General features: G+C 40.2%; 3 protein-coding genes across 3 annotated transcripts in view; 2 read left to right on the top strand and 1 right to left on the bottom strand.

Annotated features, from left to right (window-relative positions):
- LOC103385247 (formin-like protein 13) overlaps positions 1-13,609 on the top strand; it is a 28,291-nt gene extending 14,682 nt beyond the window's left edge. The window contains exons 13-18 of the mRNA XM_025059751.1: positions 4,818-4,970; positions 7,280-7,409; positions 7,503-7,535; positions 7,914-8,011; positions 8,656-8,739; positions 13,210-13,609. Of these exons, the coding sequence (XP_024915519.1) occupies positions 4,818-4,970; positions 7,280-7,409; positions 7,503-7,535; positions 7,914-8,011; positions 8,656-8,739; positions 13,210-13,311 (600 nt within the window). The 3' untranslated portion in view covers positions 13,312-13,609. The remainder of the gene's footprint in view (positions 1-4,817; positions 4,971-7,279; positions 7,410-7,502; positions 7,536-7,913; positions 8,012-8,655; positions 8,740-13,209) is intronic.
- The window catches only part of pfdn4 (prefoldin subunit 4), an 86,138-nt gene that overhangs the window by 12,015 nt on the left and 53,151 nt on the right, over positions 1-20,972 (bottom strand). The gene's annotated exons all lie outside the window — the stretch shown is intronic.
- cbln4 (cerebellin 4 precursor) overlaps positions 17,804-20,972 on the top strand; it is a 6,304-nt gene continuing 3,135 nt past the window's right edge. The window contains exons 1-2 of the mRNA XM_008319054.3: positions 17,804-18,952; positions 20,169-20,285. Of these exons, the coding sequence (XP_008317276.1) occupies positions 18,686-18,952; positions 20,169-20,285 (384 nt within the window). The 5' untranslated portion in view covers positions 17,804-18,685. The remainder of the gene's footprint in view (positions 18,953-20,168; positions 20,286-20,972) is intronic.

Below are 20,972 nucleotides of genomic sequence, written 5' to 3'. Positions count from 1 at the left end.
TTAACAAGATTATGGGGGGGGGGGCAGCATCACCCTACCCACACGTGATACGGCCCAGGCGTCTGCCTCTGTGACCTACGCCAAAAGCCAGCTCTGGAGGAAAGCTGCTGTTTCACTGACAATGAATCTTTCATATAAGAACAACATAAAAGGCTGAAACAACACAGACTATAGTGTGAACGTCTGTCACATTGATTTCCCCAAAACAAAGACCTGTCCTACTTTTTTTTAACACCTATATTAAAAAACTTACTTCAACACGACAGGACGTGGATTCTCACAGCTGTAGAATTTTAATCACAGATCAACAACAACGCTCTACAGATTGTACCAGAACGACCCTCTCAGCTCCTGCCCTCAGACATTTCTGGGCTTCAGTGAAAAATTCACTTGTGTCATTTGTGTGCAGCGCTTCATCCCACAAGGTCCAGCCTGCTGTTGCATTTAAACAGAGGAAGGAAGACAACGTGATTACAAATGAGCTGTGACAGTCAGCTCACCTGCAACCGCCCCAGACAGATGTGACTTCATTTTCTAACAGGAAGTTGTCAAAAAGCATCACAGGGAGCCACTGTAGAAGCTATGGGTCTGTCACCAGATGTAGCTACAGAGAACATCCATAGAATTCATTGAACATCTGCCAAAGGATGGCCATGGATGTGGTCTAGATTTTAGTAGAAGCTAAATCCAAGTTTAAAATAATCAGATATTTTATGTAATTTCCCAGTAATACTCAAGTATATTTGATATAACTACAATATACTTTCAAACAAAATACATTTACATAAATATCAAGCAGAAAAAGAAGACTGGATTGTTAATAAAAAAATAAGTTTTTTTCAATAAGAAAAATTCCAATAAAAATCCTGACAACTCGACCTGTTGTTCTTTTCCACGTAGGCAGTTTGTATCAGGCTGACTGCAAACTCCACCCACCACCAGAATAATGGTCCGTCTGACCAGTTGTTACAACTCTGATGGAAGCAGTTTTTTATATTGGTATTGGACACTGCAGCGTGTGAAAATATTGCAGACTGCCTCTGCCATCACCCAGCATTTCTTACTTTTTTTTGTTTGTTTGTTCAGATTTGATTCTCTCTAGCTTCTCTCAGCGTCTGTGATTTAGTCCTGTCTCTCGTCTGCTGCCTGTCTGTGAAACCGAGGATAAGAATGATGGCCCTGTAATCCATTGGCTCTGACAGTAATTTTTCTTTGTCTCGAGCAAAGAGAAAAACATATTGTGCACCGGAAAGATGACACAACAAGAAAGATTAGCTGTTTCATTAAGTTTCAATTTTAGTCTTCACTGTTTGTTCCTGATGGGATTTTTTTTTCTTTCAACTGACTTGATTTATTAAAAAAAAAAAGTATTTTTGGAAAAAAATTGATAGTACATGATCCTGTCTATTGCAGAATAGTTAACACTTTTATTTACCAGCCACTTGGTGAAAACGACGTAGAGGATAAAACTCTTTTCTGTGGTGTGAGTTCTGCAGGTTGAAAGCAGGGAGAGTGAAGAGAATGAACCCAGAGAACGTCTAACCTCGGTTAGTATTGCACAGGAGAAGCTAGGAATCAGACAGGAAGGTGTCAGGGGTGTTCTGAAAAGTAATGAAGTCCGGGGGTGGACGAATTGCATTGTTTAACATTACTACTCTCCAGACAAGTGATCGGCCCACAGAGGCTAGAAACATGGAGGGATCCATTTGACAGAACAGAACAGAACAGAATGTCTAAAGAATCTGAAGTTGACAACAATAATGATGGAGAGATAATAATAATAATCTGAAGAGACAGACATAAAGAGCACAGGGCTGGCAAAATACTAAAATTTTGAATTTAAATTAATCACGGGGTAGCTGTGGATAAATCATGTTTAATCACGATCAAATCTAATAATTCCAAATGATAAAATTATATGTAAAAATTGAAAGAATAGTAAAAGTAAAGAAAGTATTATTATATGTAAAAATTGGAAGAATAGTAAAAGTAAAGAAAGTATTAAAAGTAATTATTTACATTCTTTTTCACAGAGTTGGTCGACTTTAGTCTCCACTGTGCATCTCAACTGTGACTTGTCGAATGTGCCGAGAATCTTCGTCACATTTTGGAATAACAGTGTACCTCGATTATTGGTGATTTATAACAAATACCTATTTAATTATTTGTGATTGGACGTAATTAGTCCACATCAACACTGTGATTAATCTGAGTCAGATTAAATTTTTAATGAGTTGGAAAACTTTAACTAAATAAATCCTGACACATATGTTGGAATAACTGGAAATCCAAAAGCGGTTGTCAGATGTGACATCATGTGTGAGGTCGTTCTCCATCATCTGCCGCTGAACTGACAATAGTTTTCAATGATGACGATGATGCAGTTGGTTCTGGGCAGATACGTCGATATAATGTAGCTAGATATCTGATTTCTCCACTGTGTAATTGAGGCTTTCCCCCTGGATGGCTCTGGGATGTTATTCTTTAAGCAGCAGCATATGGTGGGATTGTTTTTGCCATCTGGCATGGAGCTCATTTAGAATTACAAACTTTTTGTCAAGGACTGCAATTGCCGTAGCATCAATCTACTCTTCACTGCTGCTCATTTTCTTTTCTATTATTTCCTATTTATATTCCGAAGAATTTCTTCAGGCCTGATTAGGCAGGAAAGTAGTGCGATATTCTAGAGGGATATCTGTTCATGACACAATTACATACAAAATAATAATCCCACTAAACAACAAGGCTGGTTTTTTATGATGGAAAATGAGATGCTGTGAAATAGCTGTTTACCTTTTTAATGTAAAACACCGGAGCTTTGATTTATTTTTGTCTATACTTTGTCAGCAAACGCACCGGCCTCAAACAGGGTTCACGTTCACTTCACTTTCATTTCACTCTGCTGTTCACACCGCTGTGTGTCGTTGTTGATGTTAGGTTAAAGTTTAGCTCCTGTTTCATCACAGCTGACATTTAAATGTTGTTTTATGTTGAGTGTATATTTAGACAAAGAACAAAGTTTACTGTCACTTGTCAGTTTTTTTGAAAAAGTTTAAATTAAAATTCTACCACAACCACACACAAAAAAACATCCACAACCACACACATACACACACAGCCCTAATGTGACCATAACACTAACTCTAACTCCAAACTAACTCTCAAACCTCAAATCACCTTATAAACAGACACAAAATAATTCATTATGAATGCCAGAACAGGCTGTGGTTGGCTGCCATCTTAGAGGAGTGCTGAGTGGAGTGGCCCATGAAAACTTCAGCAGTGGTGCAGCCGCAGCTTTGTATTCGCTTCTTAATATTTTACATTAGAGCGTGAGTGCTGCCATTTCCACACAGCGTTAACATATACAGCAGATATTCTGGACAGATTAATGTACTGTATGTGTGAAGGTTGTAGCGCCACCAGATGACAGGCCAGGCTACAGTGAAATGAATAAATCAATGTACCGTACGGGTCTACAGACATAATGGGAAGAGAAAATAAAATCAGACGATCGATGTGGCAGCTGGGGCAAAGGGCTAGGAATAAATCAATAAGGAAAACTATCCTACGAACCCCCCTTTGTGTCAGCACTGCAGAATACTGTCAGTGGCTCCGTGACTCTGTGCAGATGTAACATTATTAAATGGAACAGTGCATGTCTATGGGATACCTGGAAAATGTCACCACTTCCTTCAGCTAAAATGTCTGCAACTAATTAAAGAGAGCTGGCGAAGTTGCGCGACATTCTGGGACACGTTAGACTGAACGTCATACAAGGTGGGTCAAAAGTCTGCCGCCACTTGAACCAATCAACCAATCACACACTAGTGGTTGTAGATGCTGTGTTCCAACAAAGATGACGCAGATGTGAAGTGGTACGATTCATCTGCATAGAGGATTCCATTTTCCATTGAGGATTTATTGAAAAGGATAAAATCTAAGGCAGTTTTAAAAGTCACAAACAAAATGACCCAAGTCAATAGACATTACTGGTAAACTCCTGGGAAACATTATGCAAGATGACCCCCCAAAAAAAAATCTCTTGCGACCCACCTGAGGGTCGCGACCCAGTCTTTGGGAAACAATGATCTAAGGTGAGGTGCATTAGTGTACCATTCTAAACGAGTGAAGAAGAATACAACAGTTATGGCAGTTTACGTGATGTACGGTTTGAGTGACGTTATGGCAGTTTACGTGATGTACGGTTGAGGACAAATGATTATCATTATTATTCTTAAGTTTTCCTCTCATAGTGCCCCCTGGTGGCACCCACTTTCAAAAGCAAAAATGATATTTTTATCATGACATTTTTATACGTAGTGTCACAGAATCATTTTGATGCAATTACGTTGTCGGCACCAGCTTCAAGCGCTGTTACGACTGACTCTGTTACCATAGTAGTATTTGACTCACAAAACGTTGACAGACACTAAGGAAAAGCCGAGGATGTCGGAGGAATGTCAGAAAATCAATGGTATCATTCAGTTCTAAATGTCTAAGCAGTGTAGACGGAGCTGTAAACATCAGGTAGGTCATCCAAAGATCAACTGTCAGATGGGCTCAAGACACGCAGCCTCTCCCAAACACTGGTAATCAATATACATATCTGAGTGGTTTATATAAAGATGAGATGGACTTTAAACATCAAAGCAACTGGTTTCTGAATAAATCTTCTCGCTGCATGTTCGGACGATTGTCCAGACAATCTGCACATTATTATTGCCATATTTGGATTTGTTTGATTTGAAAATAATATGTGGTGGAACGACAGACGAGAATGACTTTGACTCTGTGCCTCTGTGTTTGTCTTGCAGCTGATTAATCAGAAGATTAGAATGTGCCTCCAGCTGTGTGACTGCAGGTCATTTGTGTCCGTGCTGGAGTACCTCCTCGCCATCGGCAATTACCTCAATGAGAACGCCGGAAAGGGAAAGGCCAAGGGATTCCGCCTCTCCTCCTTAACTAAAGTACGACTTCACCACTGTTGCCTGACCTTTGATTGAGTTGCAGCCCTAGGCTAATGAGACTACTCATTGATATACACTTGCAGTCTCCTAGTTTTTCCCGTCTCAACGTGCCTCCTCAAAACACTCAGTCTTCCTCACGTCTTGGACTTAATCACTTGAAAAGTTGTGCGATTGTCTCTTTGTCTTGTTTCACAAGATAAATGAAAGTCAGAGTCTGGCTGCACTGGTTGTAGAAGTAAACTGTCAGTGACTTCAGTCAGTCACTAACTGTGGGTTTTTCCCCCCGTGAACTGAAAGTCCTGGGTGTATTTTAAAGGTGACTTTTAACGTTTTTGGTAATGCTGTCGTTGTCTCGCTTCACTCAAAGGTTTTCCAAAAATATCATGAGGACCGTATCAGTTACATAGCAGCAATTCTAGTATTAACATTATATATTTTTAAAATTTTATTTTACAAGTGCAGCTTAACCCTCTTGACCCCCTGACCTTTAAGCTCATTTCTGAAGTGTTTGCATTTGCATTTGAAGATCCCAATTTCATTGCTCGAGTTGTGCGACAATGGTTTTGTAGGGCTGGGGTTTTCAAAAATTTGGTGCAAAAACATCTTAACACAGTTGGTGCTGGTGAAACTTTTCAGAAATGGTTCCCACGAGTCTGTGCAGTGTGTAAAAAACAAAAAAACAATAGGAAGACCATTTTTTTGGAACTCCCATGACAACTAGAATCAATGAGAGTTTCTGGAAACAGCAAAAGAGGAGGGCGGTTCCATCCCAGAAGGTTGGCCCCGTCATTTGTTTTTCTACGGCAAAGCACAGCAGCACTGCAATAACAAAAAATGAAGCTAAATGATACAACAATTCATTCAGTAAACAGTTCGCACTGGGAAAAGATCCAAAACTTGCAAGGTATGCAAAATTCAATGAAATGCAATTGAACTTTGATGATATTGCGCATATTTTGTGGCATAATATAATATTCTATTATTGCATGTAGGAAAGTGGAGGCAATAACGCACCCAGAGGAAGCAATGAAAAGCACTGACAAAATTTAGAATAGAAAAAATGGACGTTTGAAGAAACAGAATAAGGTTTGCGCTCATACACTGACTGACTGATCACAAAATTTCATTTTTTGTCTCAAAATTTAATAACAGACACATATACTGTTTATGTATTTATCATTATGGGTCATAATTTAATAACAGACACCTATACTGTTTATGTATTTATCATTATGGAAACAAATGGGCTGTAGCAGCATGTAGTAAAAAAATCCTGTTAATTTTAGTACTATTTTTTCAACTGTCATCTTAGATTTTTAGAACTATTTTCCCTTTTCTTCTTCTTTAGTCTGAACTACTCTAATGTGCAGGACCGTCTGGTGGGAGAGCTTGAGAGGCAGCACAGTTGACGCAGGGGTGAAACGTCTCCTGCTCCTCCATTTTAATAAAACTCGAGGCGTTGAGTTTTCACAGAGATGTTTCTAAGTTTAATTGAGAAAAGTGAACCGGGGCTGTTTGAGACTTTTCTTTTTGGCGTTTGTGAAATGAAAAGGCTGACAGCCTTCAACAGGAACACGTCGGGGTTATCTCAAATGTATTATGGTGTTTATTACGGTACTGTGTTCGAGTTCGCTCCTTTGTGTATGTAGAAAACCTGAGAGTGAGGTTAACAACTGCACATAGTAAACAGAGCAGGCGTGACGATGGCAGGCTCTCTGATGACAGTGGTTTGGTGTTGTTCTTAAATTACATCTAAGATGTGAACATAAAGGCCCTGCAGGGGGCGGTAGCGGTGGTTAGTACTTCTTCACTTTGAGCCAGAACCTTTATCGACACAACTGGGGATTGGAAATTTATAAAGAAAGTCAATGTTTTTATAGGGTTAATTTAGAAAATGTCCAAATTATACTTGGTTTTGACCATCTAATAACTTCATTGTTTCCAAATTATACTTGACGGTTTTGACCATCTAATAACTTCATTGTAGATATAGTACTGTAGTAGCTACTGATACTTTTGTTCTGCATCAATGTGATTGGTTAAGGCTGGTTGTTGGTGCCAATAGTGAGTACTGATACTTAGTAGAATAGTTACTAGTACTAACTATTTGTACTAAAACTTGTACTTAATACAACAACTACTTAAAAAAAGGAACTAATTACGCAATAATAATACTCTGTAGTCCACTCTACTGCGTCATGATTATTTTTAAGGTGGACTAAGTCCATTCCTTCTAGGTTAAAACCTCTTTTCTTGGAGTTTTTTTTGACAGGGGGACCATACTTTGTCTTTTTTTTTCCAATCCTCAGCTTCCGCAGCTTCGTGGGAAAGACAAGTCGTTCACCTTGACCCATGCCCTTGTGGAGCAGATCATGTTACATGACCCAATCTTGGCCATTTTTACCCAAGAGTTGGCAGAATTTGAAACTGTCCCAGGAGGTATTTGCTAAATGACATTTGATCAAAGCTGTTGAAACTGTTGGGTTTGTTATAATCCAGGTCTGTTTTTTTTTCTCTTTTATTTTTGGACAGCGTCCATAAAGGGTCTGACCGCAGAAGTAGACGGTGAGTAGATCACATTCTACTACTGTGTCTAAAGTCTGTAACGATGATCCTCTCTTTATGCAGACGCCAGTTCTGCGTGAGCGAGTGCGACTTGAACATTTACTACGTCTCTGTCAAACGATACTTTTCTTTTTTGCTCTTTCCTGACAAAACCTTCGTCTCAGTCGTTGTCTAGGGGCTACAGCAGCCCAATTTGATATATCGCCTCAATGATGACTTACAAAAAGTTGCCACGAGCGTAAATGCTACACTTCAGCGGATCACACAGGAGACAGCATCAGAGTCTGATTTAAAGCAGCTATTTGCTTCGGCGGTCAAATATGATGGATGGTATCTTAAGTGTGCATATTTGTGTGTGTACTTTGTGTATTCTTCCAGTTTTGAAGAATGAACTGCAGAAAGTGGCTCAGTACAGAAAAACCTTCAAGAAGAGTCATGCTGCAAGCCTCCCCCCCAAATTCTCCAAAGACCTGAAGGTGAGACTCAACGCTTATTTATTTGTGCATTAATTTAAAGTCAAGTTACAGTGATTTGGTGTCACGCTTCTCAACTAAGGCCATGGTTTCCCGTCACATTTCCCTTTTTTTTGCAAGAATGTGTTGATTTCATTTAGTCATTTATTCGCTTTTTTACTTTTAACTTAATCAAATAGTTCTCCCCCTAGTGGTGGATCTATTATATTTTGGTAAAATACACGGTAACAAATAAATGTAAAAGTAGTTTTAACATAAAAAATACACTTTAAAATTTAGAATAATGTATTAGTTATTATTATGAAGTCATTATTTGGGCCGAAACTGATAACAGTGCACTCTGAACTTTTCTTCTTGTTGAAAAAATATGTTTTTTTTCTTTCACCCAAATGCTTGATCAAGATTTAATTATATTTTGGTGAGAGCATATAATATTTCAAAATGTAATTTTGACTTAAGTGACATCACAGATTTGGAACATAGTTTACAGATTTGGAACATATTTAATTCCCATATTCGTAATCGTAATTGTAATAGGGTGCAACCCACCAAATACAACCCATTTTTAGGTGAAAAAACCCCAGTCCCTGTGACGGTTTCATCACTCCAACAATGGATGACCAGACTGATTTCCTCTTTCTGTGCAGGTGGCTGTTGATAAATACAACACAGATCTGGCTGCACTGACAAAGACGTGTGAAGAGATGAAGAAACTCTACGCCGCCGTGCTGGTAATGTCTGACTTATTACTGCAATACCTGTAGTGAGCAGCCGCGGTGATGGATGGCGCTGTGGTCCAGTCATGTCTTACTGACCCACTAAATTATTTGTCATTTTTTGATGTGACACTGGTGGACTGCTGTATACATATTTTAGAGGACGTCACCAGGGTCATTTTTCGGCACGTGCCCTTCGTGGGTCGATCCGTGTCCTCCGCCTCATTTATCTCAAGTATCTACTACTATCTGCTGCTTTGAAACATGTTTTGATACCTCGGTTGATTCCTCTAAATATAAGGGATCGATATCTGCTCTCTGTGTGTCAGCGACAAGGTGTGAGAAACAAGTTCATCGTGACTTCTGAATCTGCAGTGTCACAAAAGTGACTGATGAACAGAAATATCAAAAATAAGAAGGTGAAAATGCTTCCCTGGTGGGTGGCATGATGGGATTTTTCTGAAAAAAAAAAGTCTAACCAGATTTTGTTTTTTTTCTCGTATTTTATATTTGAAGCCTCAACTTTGGCAAAGATTTGTTACGTGTCCCCAATCTGGGTAAACATTTCATTAGTTTTATTCTTTTAATTATGTGAATGAAAAAACATACCGTTTCGACCATTTCTGGCGTTTGTGAGAATCAAATATTTGATTTTTTTTTGTAAATGTTCCTTTAAAGGAGCTCCTTCACACTCAGCTGCAAACAGTTTTAGCATCAGGTGAAGGTCACAGTTGATGATGCAAGCAGAACATTGTCTGCAGGGAATCCTAACACCTCTAAAACTGACACCGTCCACCATTTGGAGGAGCTCATTAATTCCAACCATAAAAATTATGAAGAGAGCAGATGACAAATATTCTTAAAAATCCAAAAGCCTTTGAACAGGAGGCTGAGCTGCTACTACCAGAGCCACAGCACACAGGTGTGTCAGCCACGGCTGACCAATGGTGCCCATGGCATTGTGAAATTGTTTATAATTCTGGGACATTTTCAAAGGTGACAGTGAACTCACCTTGAAACTTTTTTTAGCTAATATTTTAGTGGTTTGAGTCCTAGCAGCCAGGTTTACTCCAGTTCACTGTGTCAACATGGGTAAACTATGAGTACACTCACTCCCTCTGCTGAGACTGGAGTACACAGTGTAATTCTAGCAGGCAAAACAATTCATCCTACGTCTCGGTTAAGTTGGTCTTAGAACACAAACCTTGCGTTGACGTGAACTTGGTTTGCCCTAACAGCATTCATCTAACTCCAGCACAAGTTTAGGCTACCTCTAGAACACATTCCATGCCCATGTATCAATGGGAATCAAACCAGCAGCCCCTGGCACCTACGTAGTCTTTCTTGTACCACAAACACGTCGGCTTTCCCTTAGTGTGCTGTACCAGCGGTTTCTGTTTCCAGCTGAGCCAGATTTTGCCTCTTGGATAAAGATCTATACAAAAGCCGACTTCTTACCCCAGGGCGACCTCAGGGCAAGAATCTACTAAGCCTTCAGCCATTTTTTTTCATTCTTTTTCATGGACATCTACTTCAACCACACTCAGTCTGACTCTTCACCCGTGGCAACATTACAGCAGGGAGTCCCTATCTGGGCCTAAGTGGCTCCGACACAAAAGCTTCGAGGGTCACAGCTGCCCTCGTAACCCTCCCCTGTATCTGTTTTATAACAATCCTAACATCGTCACGTTTACTGGAGGCCTGGATTCTTCCTGTGAGCTGCGTCAACACAGACAAATCATCCTCCCTGCTCACTAACCTGGTTAGATTAGTTCTACGGAGCTAGAGCTTATATTTGACGTCTTAACAGGCGCTCTGTCTCTCTTTACGGAGCCCACACCAAAAACAATCAATACAAGAACAGTGGCCATTTTCTCAGCTTCCCCCGTATCTCTACGGGCGATCCATCATCACAGCCCGTCAGCTCACCTGTCTTGCTGTATTTGACCACTGAGATGTGGTGGTACGAGAGCGAGAGAGAGAGAGAGAGAGCTTCAGGCCTGAAAAAGAAAATGATACACTACAACAACCGAGGGTTTTCTTTCCCTCATGTAAAAAAAAAGAAAAAGAAAAGAAAAGTAGAGAAATGACAGATACTGATGTCTGATGTCTCTGACTGAGATCACACTCTTTATAAAGACAGGTTTAAACCTCATAAGGGTCGTTAATGAGACGCTAACGAGGTGATAATACATGGTTGGGCACCATTTTATAAGCTACAAGAACAATTTTTGGATGATGGAAAGGTATTCCGTTTTAAGGAGAGTGATTAAGATTTAATATTTGAAAGTATATTCTACACTATAAAGGATAAAGACAGTCTCTGTGGCTGTTAATGGGTCTGAACATAATAATCTGTTGATATTAGACTGGAACAAAACAAAAGTGAAAGTTATTTATTGTCCTCTGCCTTAACCCACTACCTTTGTCAGCAGGGGGCAGCAACGGGCATTTTGTGGTTGAAGAATTCTACGAGAGTCTACTGTTATTGTCCAAGCAGTGTTTACATAGTTGCTATGCTAGACAGGAGTGTTAGCATTTTGGCGTAGACACAGTGTCATGAGGGCGAGGCTTAGTGTCTGCGTACGGCGATTCTCAAAAATGTCAAATGAAATCTTAGAAAAAAAAATGAAATATTATGAGCAGTTGTATTCCAATATTCTTCCAGCTGACATAAATTACTTGGGTCAATACCTTTAAGGTGCAGCGCTAATGGCCTTTGAAAGTTTAACAGTTTGACCTTTAAATGCAGCCTAACCTCCGGGCTATGTTTTATATTTTTAATAACGGTGCAGGAAGTGCTAAATTTATCATCGTTGCTGCATATTTGGATCAAAGTCTGGGGAACAAAAATAGATAGAGATGTTCTTTCTATCCATCCATCCATCCATCCATCCATCCATCCATCCGTCCTAAAGAATTATACCTGGAATTCTACAAAATATTCTGTGCCTTGTGACCAGGAATCATTCATCAAGAAAATGGACAAAAATGCAATGATTCTGACAGTGTGGACACCTTGTTGTAATATAATCATCAGTCATACTGCGAGTAAATCCTTCTGAAAACACAACAATCTGCTGGAAAAGTTCTGTAAATAATGACTGGGCCTGACAGATCCTCGGTGCTGTTTAAGACGGAGGCAGGTTTGGGAGAAGGCGTCAGATTTTGACACCTCATTTCACCTGCTGCGTCTATTGTGAAGCCATTTAAAAAGTCAAGGTGTCACATTTTAAGACACGGTGCAGTTGATGTTCATAAATGTTTTGAAAGTCGTCACGCAGTATAGATAATTTTTGTAATTATTTCTTTTTAAACGGTGTTTTGAAAAGCACCCAAAGGAATAAGAGGAAGGAGGAAAGTCATCGTTGACAGTTTGATTTAAAACTGCTGATCACATCTGACCAATCAGATTGCAGTTTGACTCAAACTGACGACCGTGATACTTCCGTAAAAGTCGACAGTTGTCAAATTTAGCTAGACCTGAATCTGTTGTGCAGGATTTAAGAATATGTTTTGTAATGAATAATACATTTTCTATTACTGCGGCAGTACTTTAGTTCGTAGTATTGAAATATTGCTAACTGTTAATTTCTCCTCAAATCTCCATTACTGTGTATTATGGACTTTAAACGTAGATATTTACGCTCCGTGCTGTTTGTGTTTGAGGGCTGCGGAGTGTAACATAACGACACACCTAAATTTCTTTTATATCATTTACTGCTGACATCATCATTCTCACTGTATCAATTATGCAAGTCGGATGTCACCCCGAAAAGAAGAAAGCCTCATGAAGGAGGGGAGCGGGGGGTGGGGGTTGTGAAAACATTTCTGTCTGGGGTGAGGGGGGACAGAAATGAAATTGAGAACCACTGGATTACAGTAAGTTAGATTTACTAAGACTGTAAAGGGGTGACAGAAATGAGAATGAGAACCACGGAATTAGAGTAAGTTAGATTTACTAAGACTGTAAAAGTTAAGGTTATAGAAAGGAGTGCTAACAAACCACCAGTGTGTGTGTGTGTAGAAACAACCCTCTCTCTCTCTCTCTCTCTCTCTCTCTCTCAAATTGCTCTCGTACAAAGTAATGGAATGTCTAAAAATTATAAAATGCTGCACGAGTCGACTGCATACAAGAAGCCAATTAGCGCCACTTAGCCGCTGTGACCCCCGGTGAAAAGGTCTGACCTGAGAACGACAAATATATTTTTAAGCTGTTGACCTGGCAGCTGGCAGGTGTTGAGCGTTAATTTCGCAGCACAGTGAGAGTGGACTTAAAAAATAGATTCCATGCTGAGGCAGTGTATTAGGTAATTATATCAACGACGGTCGTCGGGCAGAAAACGCACACGTCACGGTATCTGCTCACGGTCAGAACTGAGATGAGGATTCAAAAAAGATAGAAAATGACAAACTCAATGATGATGATCAGAAAATGTTATTTAAGATGAGACTGAAGTTTTTCTTTTGAACCTGTCTTTGCAGGTTAAATTTGGAGAACCAGCGAATCAAGACTCTCAAGAACTGTTTGGTACCATCAGTCAGTTTGTGCACGACTTTAAGAGAGCGTACAGTGACATCATATGAGCTACACAACCGTTAAGTATGCTTTAAAAAGGGAAATGTATTCAGTATTTACTGTATTAGGTTTGTTCTTGCTTGGGTTATATACATTATTTTATTGTATAATATGTTCTGGATGTGAATAATTGTACAGAAATAAGAAGTGTTTCTGAGTGTCTTTGGTCAGCGATGACTTTTTGACTTGAAGTTTACTCTGTAAAATTTCCTCTGAAGCCAATCAGTGAGGAGTGATTCTGAGACGTCTGCTTTGTGCACAGATGCTCTGCAGGCAGAGGAATAAAGCAGAGAACACTTCAGAGGCCACACGAGGCTGATGTAGTTTGGTGTGTAATTATTCTGAATACGTAATAAGACCATGGTCAGGGATGTTTCCTCTCCCTCTGCTGCCGCCAGAGCTCCAAGGCTGTCTCTGAGTCAGGACCACAAAGGCACCGTTTCCACCGTACACCGTTTGAGACACACACTCAGCTTTAAAGGCAGAGGGTTATTTTAGCATTGATGTTTTAACACAGCGTGTACATGCCTGACATTTTATTGATTCAGTGAAAAACCCTTTCTTTTAATTTTCCTTTTCTTGTTTTTTTCTTCTCTACGCCACCGTGTCAGCATTTAATTTTTTTCTTTTTAATAATCAACCACTCCGATCTCTTTCCTGTTACATCCCAGGTTTACAACATATATAAACAATTATTGTAAAAAGTATATCTCATTATTTAGGGCTGTAGGGCAGCAGTGGATTTAGTCACAATCAATTATGATTAAGAAGAATGGAATCAGAGAAAAAGTAGATAAAAAAAATAAAAAAATACGAGACAACAAAAACTTTTTTTTCTGATTATTCCCAGAACAGAAAGACAAATAACAAAAATGTAGCTTCACTGAGTTTAGACTGGATGTTAGTCATTACAGTTCATCACAGCTGTGATTTCAAAACGTGAAGTGACATCATCTAAAATTCTCATAAATTTACGACTTGAATAACTTAAACAATTATATTTTAGTATTAAATTTTAAATTAATATTTTATAATGTTACTATAAATACTTTGATATTATTATTATGTTATTTTATATAAATTATTATAAAACTACTGTACATAAAACGTTCTAAAATTGTTTGTTGTTTTTTTCAAGTACTTCAACTCTACGCAGCCACACATCTGTGTGTGTATTTCTTCATATATGATTCGTACCAGTACAACAGACCACAGGAAACAAATGGACCTGGTGTTGATCCACGACCTCAGATGTTGGCTTTTAGAGTTCAGCCGGGCTGTACGTGAGGACGTTCATATTTCCTTGGAAAATGGGCGTCTGAGCAGCATACAGATTTGTCAGACTGCTTTGATAAATTTTGTCTCGGCTTTAAAAAAAAAAAACAACAAAAAAAAAACTTTTTTTTGTTCTGTGGACGGAGCAGGAGCTGATCACAGCCTGTGATGTCCGGAGGCAGGGGCTGATCACAGCCTGTGATGTCTGGGAGAGACAGTTGGAGGAGCTTTACCGTGGATGTGAGGCGTGAGAATCAAATGTAAAACTGCAAATTGCATCCGGCTGGTATTGACTGAAGCATTTTCAAATTCTTGGGCCGAACTGAGAACATTTCTTCTGAGACCCAAAGTTAGAACATCTCTATGAAGGACAGGAGGAGAGTCTGCGTCTCTGATGTCATCTGTGCTTCTTCTTCTTCTACTGCTGCTGTGTTTCTGGCAGACGTCATGTCACATTAACCCTCTCCTTCTCCTGCATTTACATCAATTATTGCCAATTATCCACATTAAAGTTTCTACATATCCTTCTGTTTTGGAGCGTAACCCAAGAAAAAGAACCTACGTAAACGACGGCTGTCGCCTGATGATGTCATCGGTCTGAGATTTCTCTTCTTTCTATGCACACTCACTGCTAGGTATTTATTTCCATTCAAAGGACACGACTTAATTAGATCTCATAAAAAAGCTTCAAATACAGTTGAAAAAAAAATTAAAGGTAAATGACTTTTTTTTTTAATTATTATTTTAAAACTATTTTCTCAACATCTTCACTTCACTGATCCCCAAGGGTGAAAACTCTCTGATCAAATAATTTATATTCAAATATATACAACTAAAACAAAAGAGAATCCAGAAGAGGTTTTCTCCCCATCAATATTTATGTCGGCCATATTTCTGAATCCAATTTCACTTCCAGTGAATCTGTGACTCATAACTTTTCACCATTGACTAATAGCCGACAGTGTTGACCTTTGTGGGAACAAAGAGCTGAGAGTCCAGAATGAAGGAAGCTACGGTTGCTTATTAGACACGCGTGTGTGTGTGTGTGTTGTGTAAAATGAGAAATGTTTGCATTTTTTAAGTTTCTAGCGACCCGTTCCATCGTTTGTGTGTGTACCAATCAGACATCGGCTCAGAGAAAGTAACAGAGAACTTTTAGAAACTACGATTCTGCCTTTGATTTTTTCTCACTGGTGAGAGACAAGAGAATTGACGGCGACAGAACTACGTTGAGACGCACCACATTAGGCACTGATCCGTTTGATATGAGTGGCCGCTGATACAAATCTCATAAAAACAGTCAGCTATTGGGTTTCATTTAGATCGATGCTCCAAATCAACAGTGGCTGACGGGGGAAATCAGACGTTCGCAGGTGCATTAGAGTTTAAAAGTGGCCGTAGAGTTGTGTGTCGCAACCTCCATGATGTGTTTTTTCAAATTGTTCAAAACTCTTCAGATTATATTAGAGCTGATTCATTTCACTCTGTACAGATGTCCCTCTGACTCTGACTGATGGCAGTGATTCAACAAATGTCAACTTTGTTTACATTCAAACAACCTAAGCTAAGTCTCTTTACTCCGTTGGTAACAGGCTGAAGTTCCATGTGTCTCCACTAGTTTTTTTGTTATGATTTTATATATATTAGCTCTGTACACAGATCTTTCTGCACAGATTAAATCAGATTATGGCAGGAATATAAAAACATACACTTCATACTCTACGTAGATGATGCTGTGATTTTTACACCAGCTGAACTGATTGATCACAAGTCAAAACAACAACTTACAAAAACTAAAATAAAAAATAAAAAATAAATGCCAATCTGTGTCTCACCGACACATCATGACTTGGCTTTCTGAGACCTGGTGGTATTTTTTGGAATATCTCATTTGAATCTCAACAAGTTAAATATATTGTATCTGGTATTTTTACTATGTAATTTGTATTTGTTTATATGGCCAACAACTTGAACATAGTTTTAATAAACATATTGGTATTTGCTGCCTTCATATGGCTAGCACATGCTAATTGTTAGCTCATCTACTAGCTGTCCAACTAGCTGTAACTCACAGTGCAGCTCATGTGTCAGGACGCCCAGTCTGGTCACTTCTCCCTGCACTGACTGGTTCCCTCCACAGATGAACATCCATATGTAAAAGTCTATGATTGGATTCATTTTGCTGCATCAGCTGCTGGAGTCTGTCTCTGTGTTCTAACAACTGCTGTGACGCTCTTGGTTTTGTGTGTAAATAAAAAAAAAAATCCAGGGTCATTTTCATCTCATATCTTTCAACGACTCCAGAATAACTCACACACTGAAACAGCACAGCACGCCTGAGCATCAGCATCAGCATCAGCAGCAGCACCAGCATCAGCAGCAATAGGATGAACTTAGCACTGCGAGGAGACAGGGACAGAATGACATCACTCAACATCAGTGGAGGTTACTGGTGTGTAAACCACAGGGGAAACTCATTCTGGTGCCAGATATTTGAATATAAATATACACTCTCCCTGGTAAAGGATGAACTTCAGCGAGGAAAGACAAAAATATATGAGCTAACATTCATACATTAAACTAAAACAAACTAAAAGTTTGTCCAATCATCATGCAATGTTATATATTAAACTAAAACGAACTAAAAGTTTGTCCAATCATCATGCAGATCCCAGCGTCCATGGTCAAGTGTCAAGTGTAACGACTTTTGTGAAAGTTTTTTCTTTGTGTTTTTGGATTAAATCATTGTTTTTCAAGGGTCACCAAGAATATTTGTTTTTGTTTTTTTGTTTTTTTGTTTTTTTGTTAGAGGGATCAAGACATTTTTCTGGAAATACACCTCAAATAAAATGAAATAAAAGTTTTTTTGTCTAACATTGTTATTTGATGTTAGTTTTGGAATACAGTCATGGGCCAAACTGAGTGAGGACGGACACAATAAGGATTTACTGCTTTGTATGAGACAGGAGGACAGAGGTGATGTCCTCACACTTCTAATCTCCCGTCAACACCACGACAGGACACTTTGAATGACACGTTGATTTAATGCAGCATTAAAGGACAGACACGAGTGTCTTTTACTGAACCTCAACATCCCATTACAGGAGTCTCAGCACTTTGGCACATTAAGGACTTTCTGTTTGGCGGTAGGGGGTAGGGGTGGGGGGGGGAATTATAAGTGAGACTAATGGATTTGACATGAAGTTCAGCTCAGTGTCAGGGAGAAGCTGCAGCACAGTGACTGTAGAGTGGAGACAGAGGTCGTCTTCTGTGGGTCTTCATCACGTCTTCTGTGGGACATCACTGAGTTAAAGTTAAGGTCCAGCAGGACAGGTTCTCCTGATGAGTCACTGCATTACAGGGAAACCTGCAGCCATGTTGGACAGAGAGCAGGGACAGGGAGAGGAGTTCAAAGGCTGACGTTCACCTCTGTTTGTATTTGGTTTGATTTAACCGGAGAAAACCAGAAAGGACAGTGACGTGGGAATGATCACACCGTGGATTTTTTTCCTCTCACTCAGAAACGGCTCATGTCGAGTGCATCTTCATTAAAGGCAGCAGAGTTTAGTCGCAGCCTGTTGTGAACAGGGTTGGCGGTTCGAACACCTTTCCGGTAAATTAAGACCCCTGTCTCAATTAGAACTTCCTCCACGTGCGTGCGTAAAGTGGAATCCTGGGCGCGCACAAGCGCAGCGCTTCACTGCGGGCACCAGCTGCGTTATTCGGAGGGTGAGGGTGAGGGCTACGGACGATTCATGGACCGATCCGCCTCTCAGATTGGACCGGTCTTATGAAAAAAACCCTTGACATGGTCTGTGTCGGTCTCATCTGAAAATGAGACGCGCGGACCTCCGTTGGTGAGCAGATTTGAGGTCTTCTGAAGGATTGTGGATATTTCGGGGTCTTTTTTGTTTGTTTCCCGGGGTCTGATTGTGTGATGGGGATATGACACATCTGAGGAACCAGTGAGAGAATTCTTCAGCGTCAGGCGCGTCTGCGGCGGGAGGACCAAGCGGAGGGACTCGGAAACTTGTGTGGCGCAGGAGACCGCGTCTCCCTTTTTTTTCCGCGACGGTGCCGTCAGGGAGGAGAGTGAGGGAGGGAGCCATGGTGAACTCTCTCCTACTCGTCTTCAGCCTGACTGTGCTCTCCGAAGTGGCCAGGGCTCAGAATGACACGGAGCCCATCGTCCTGGAGGGCAAATGCCTGGTGGTCTGCGACTCCAACCCCACCACGGACTGGAAGGCTTCGTCCTCTCCGCTCGGCATCTCCGTGCGCGCCGCCAACTCCAAGGTGGCTTTCTCTGCAGTCCGGAGCAACAACCACGAGCCGTCGGAGATGAGCAACAAAACTCGAATCATCTACTTTGACCAGGTCGAATGATTTCATTGACATCTGTTGTGTTTTGTTTGTTTATCAGCCGGTTATTTTTTTATCGCGATTTTGCTGTTTGAACGATAAATATCGAGTCTGCACTGGTTGTGTTTTTCCACCATTCCACCTCTGTGTGGAGTTATAGGATGAACAAACAAACATATATGTGTAAATATAGTTTCTGAAGTTTGACATGAAGAACTGAGGGCACATTCACCTGCAGCAGGTTTGACAGTGAGAGGACTACATGTCCTGAGGGTGGACATCCTGCAGGGGCAGCACACACACACACACACTCATCACTTTTGGCCCCTTTGCAACAAACCCTTATCATCCTACACATACACACACACACACACACACTCCATCAGCTACACTGCACACCCAAACAAGTTAAGCCAACAAGGATGATCAGATTAGTCACACAGTGGTGGGCAACACTCATCTCCCGCCTTCTCTGCTCAATTACATAACATCACCTCCTAATGTCAGAACAGGCTGCAGGTAATCACGTTTCCACGGCTCCCCATGGGTTTGCCGTCGCTACGTGTGCAAAGGTGAGGTCGGCCCAGGCCCCCGGGGGGCGCAGCGGAGCCTCAAACAGGTGGGAGTCCAGTGGTTGAGACTCAGCAGGAGGTTGAGTGGAGCTGTAAACCCCCCCCCTCCCCCCCCCTCCCCCCCTGTGTCTGCACACTCTGCATCCAATATGACCGGAGAGCATTAGAGAGCATGAGTGACACTCCTGAGACTGGGCCACCTCTCCTGACTGACGTCAGCTGCATTATTCATAGACAGAGAAAACGATATTATTCATGGAAATGCTTTTAGTTCAGTGTTTTCTCGCATGTGTCGCTCACTGACCGAGACTGCGATTCCGTTTTATCTTAAATCCTCCCCCTTTTTGCATCAAAGTATGGCCCCCCTCCTCTCCAAAAAAAAAAAACAAAAAAAGTATCAGTAATATCATTTCCTCATCTCCTCTGTGATCTTTTATTTTCCATTAAAAAAGAGTAAAAAAAAAAACCAAAACCTAAAGGGAGCGTTTTGTTCACTGAGTGGAGATTTTAAATAAATGCCACCTGACTCATAACAGGGGGTGATTTCCTGCTCATGCATATTTAATCCTCGAACCTGATTTGAAATATTGATGAAAGTGGTATTTGAACACTTTGTCACGACGTGATTTCCTCTCTCTCTGTGTGTTTCATTCATCCAGGTCCTCGTCAACATTGGAAACTACTTCACGTTTGAGTCAGTATTTTTGTCCCCGAGAAAAGGAGTCTACAGTTTTAACTTCCACGTCATTAAAGTGTACCAGAGTCAGACCATTCAGGTACCGACGTTTTCTGTTTTCACACTGCTGTCTGAGGAATTTACAAAAAACAAAAAACAAAACCCCGATTTTGGGGCAAAAAACGGGAACTAAAATGGATTAATACAGCTGATCAGAACTCACAATGACTGATGGAGCTTGCATTAGTGTTTCTTCAGGTGAACACCAACAGGGGGCGGTAATTTGTCCTCTGTTAGCAACATTCAGCAACAGTAAAAAAGAAAAAAAGAAAAAAAAAAGAAACCAGTGTCACTGTTGGATTTTCAGCAGAAACCCAACACCTCACTGTCATTTAAATTTAATGACGCCTCTTGCAATAATTAAACATCTATTTACGGATGTAAATAATTAACCGTGAGTTAAAAATGCTGTTAAGAATTTAATCTTGTTGAAATCTAATTACTGAAATATCCAGGATTTTTTTTTAGAAAAAATAAAATACAGAAGGATTGGATTTTTCCACACACAGATTGGTGTTAGCAAAAAAAAAAATTATACCATTTACTTTTGATGGCCTTAGCATGAGCTAATGCTAATGAATTTGTAGCTACATTACAGAGCTACATGCCGTATTACTCGTCAGTGATAACGATGATACATTGTTTGAGGATAAAATGTTGTTATTTCATCCTGTCGACCTTCACCTTACTGTTTGACCTTGAAACTAAAGCACAAGTGGAAGAATTT

This window comes from Cynoglossus semilaevis, chromosome 10 (assembly GCF_000523025.1).
Source record: "Cynoglossus semilaevis isolate Cse_v1.0 chromosome 10, Cse_v1.0, whole genome shotgun sequence".
Lineage (NCBI taxonomy): Eukaryota > Metazoa > Chordata > Actinopteri > Pleuronectiformes > Cynoglossidae > Cynoglossus > Cynoglossus semilaevis.
Note: the sequence above shows the minus strand (reverse complement) of the source record. Positions and strands in the feature narration are given on the sequence as shown.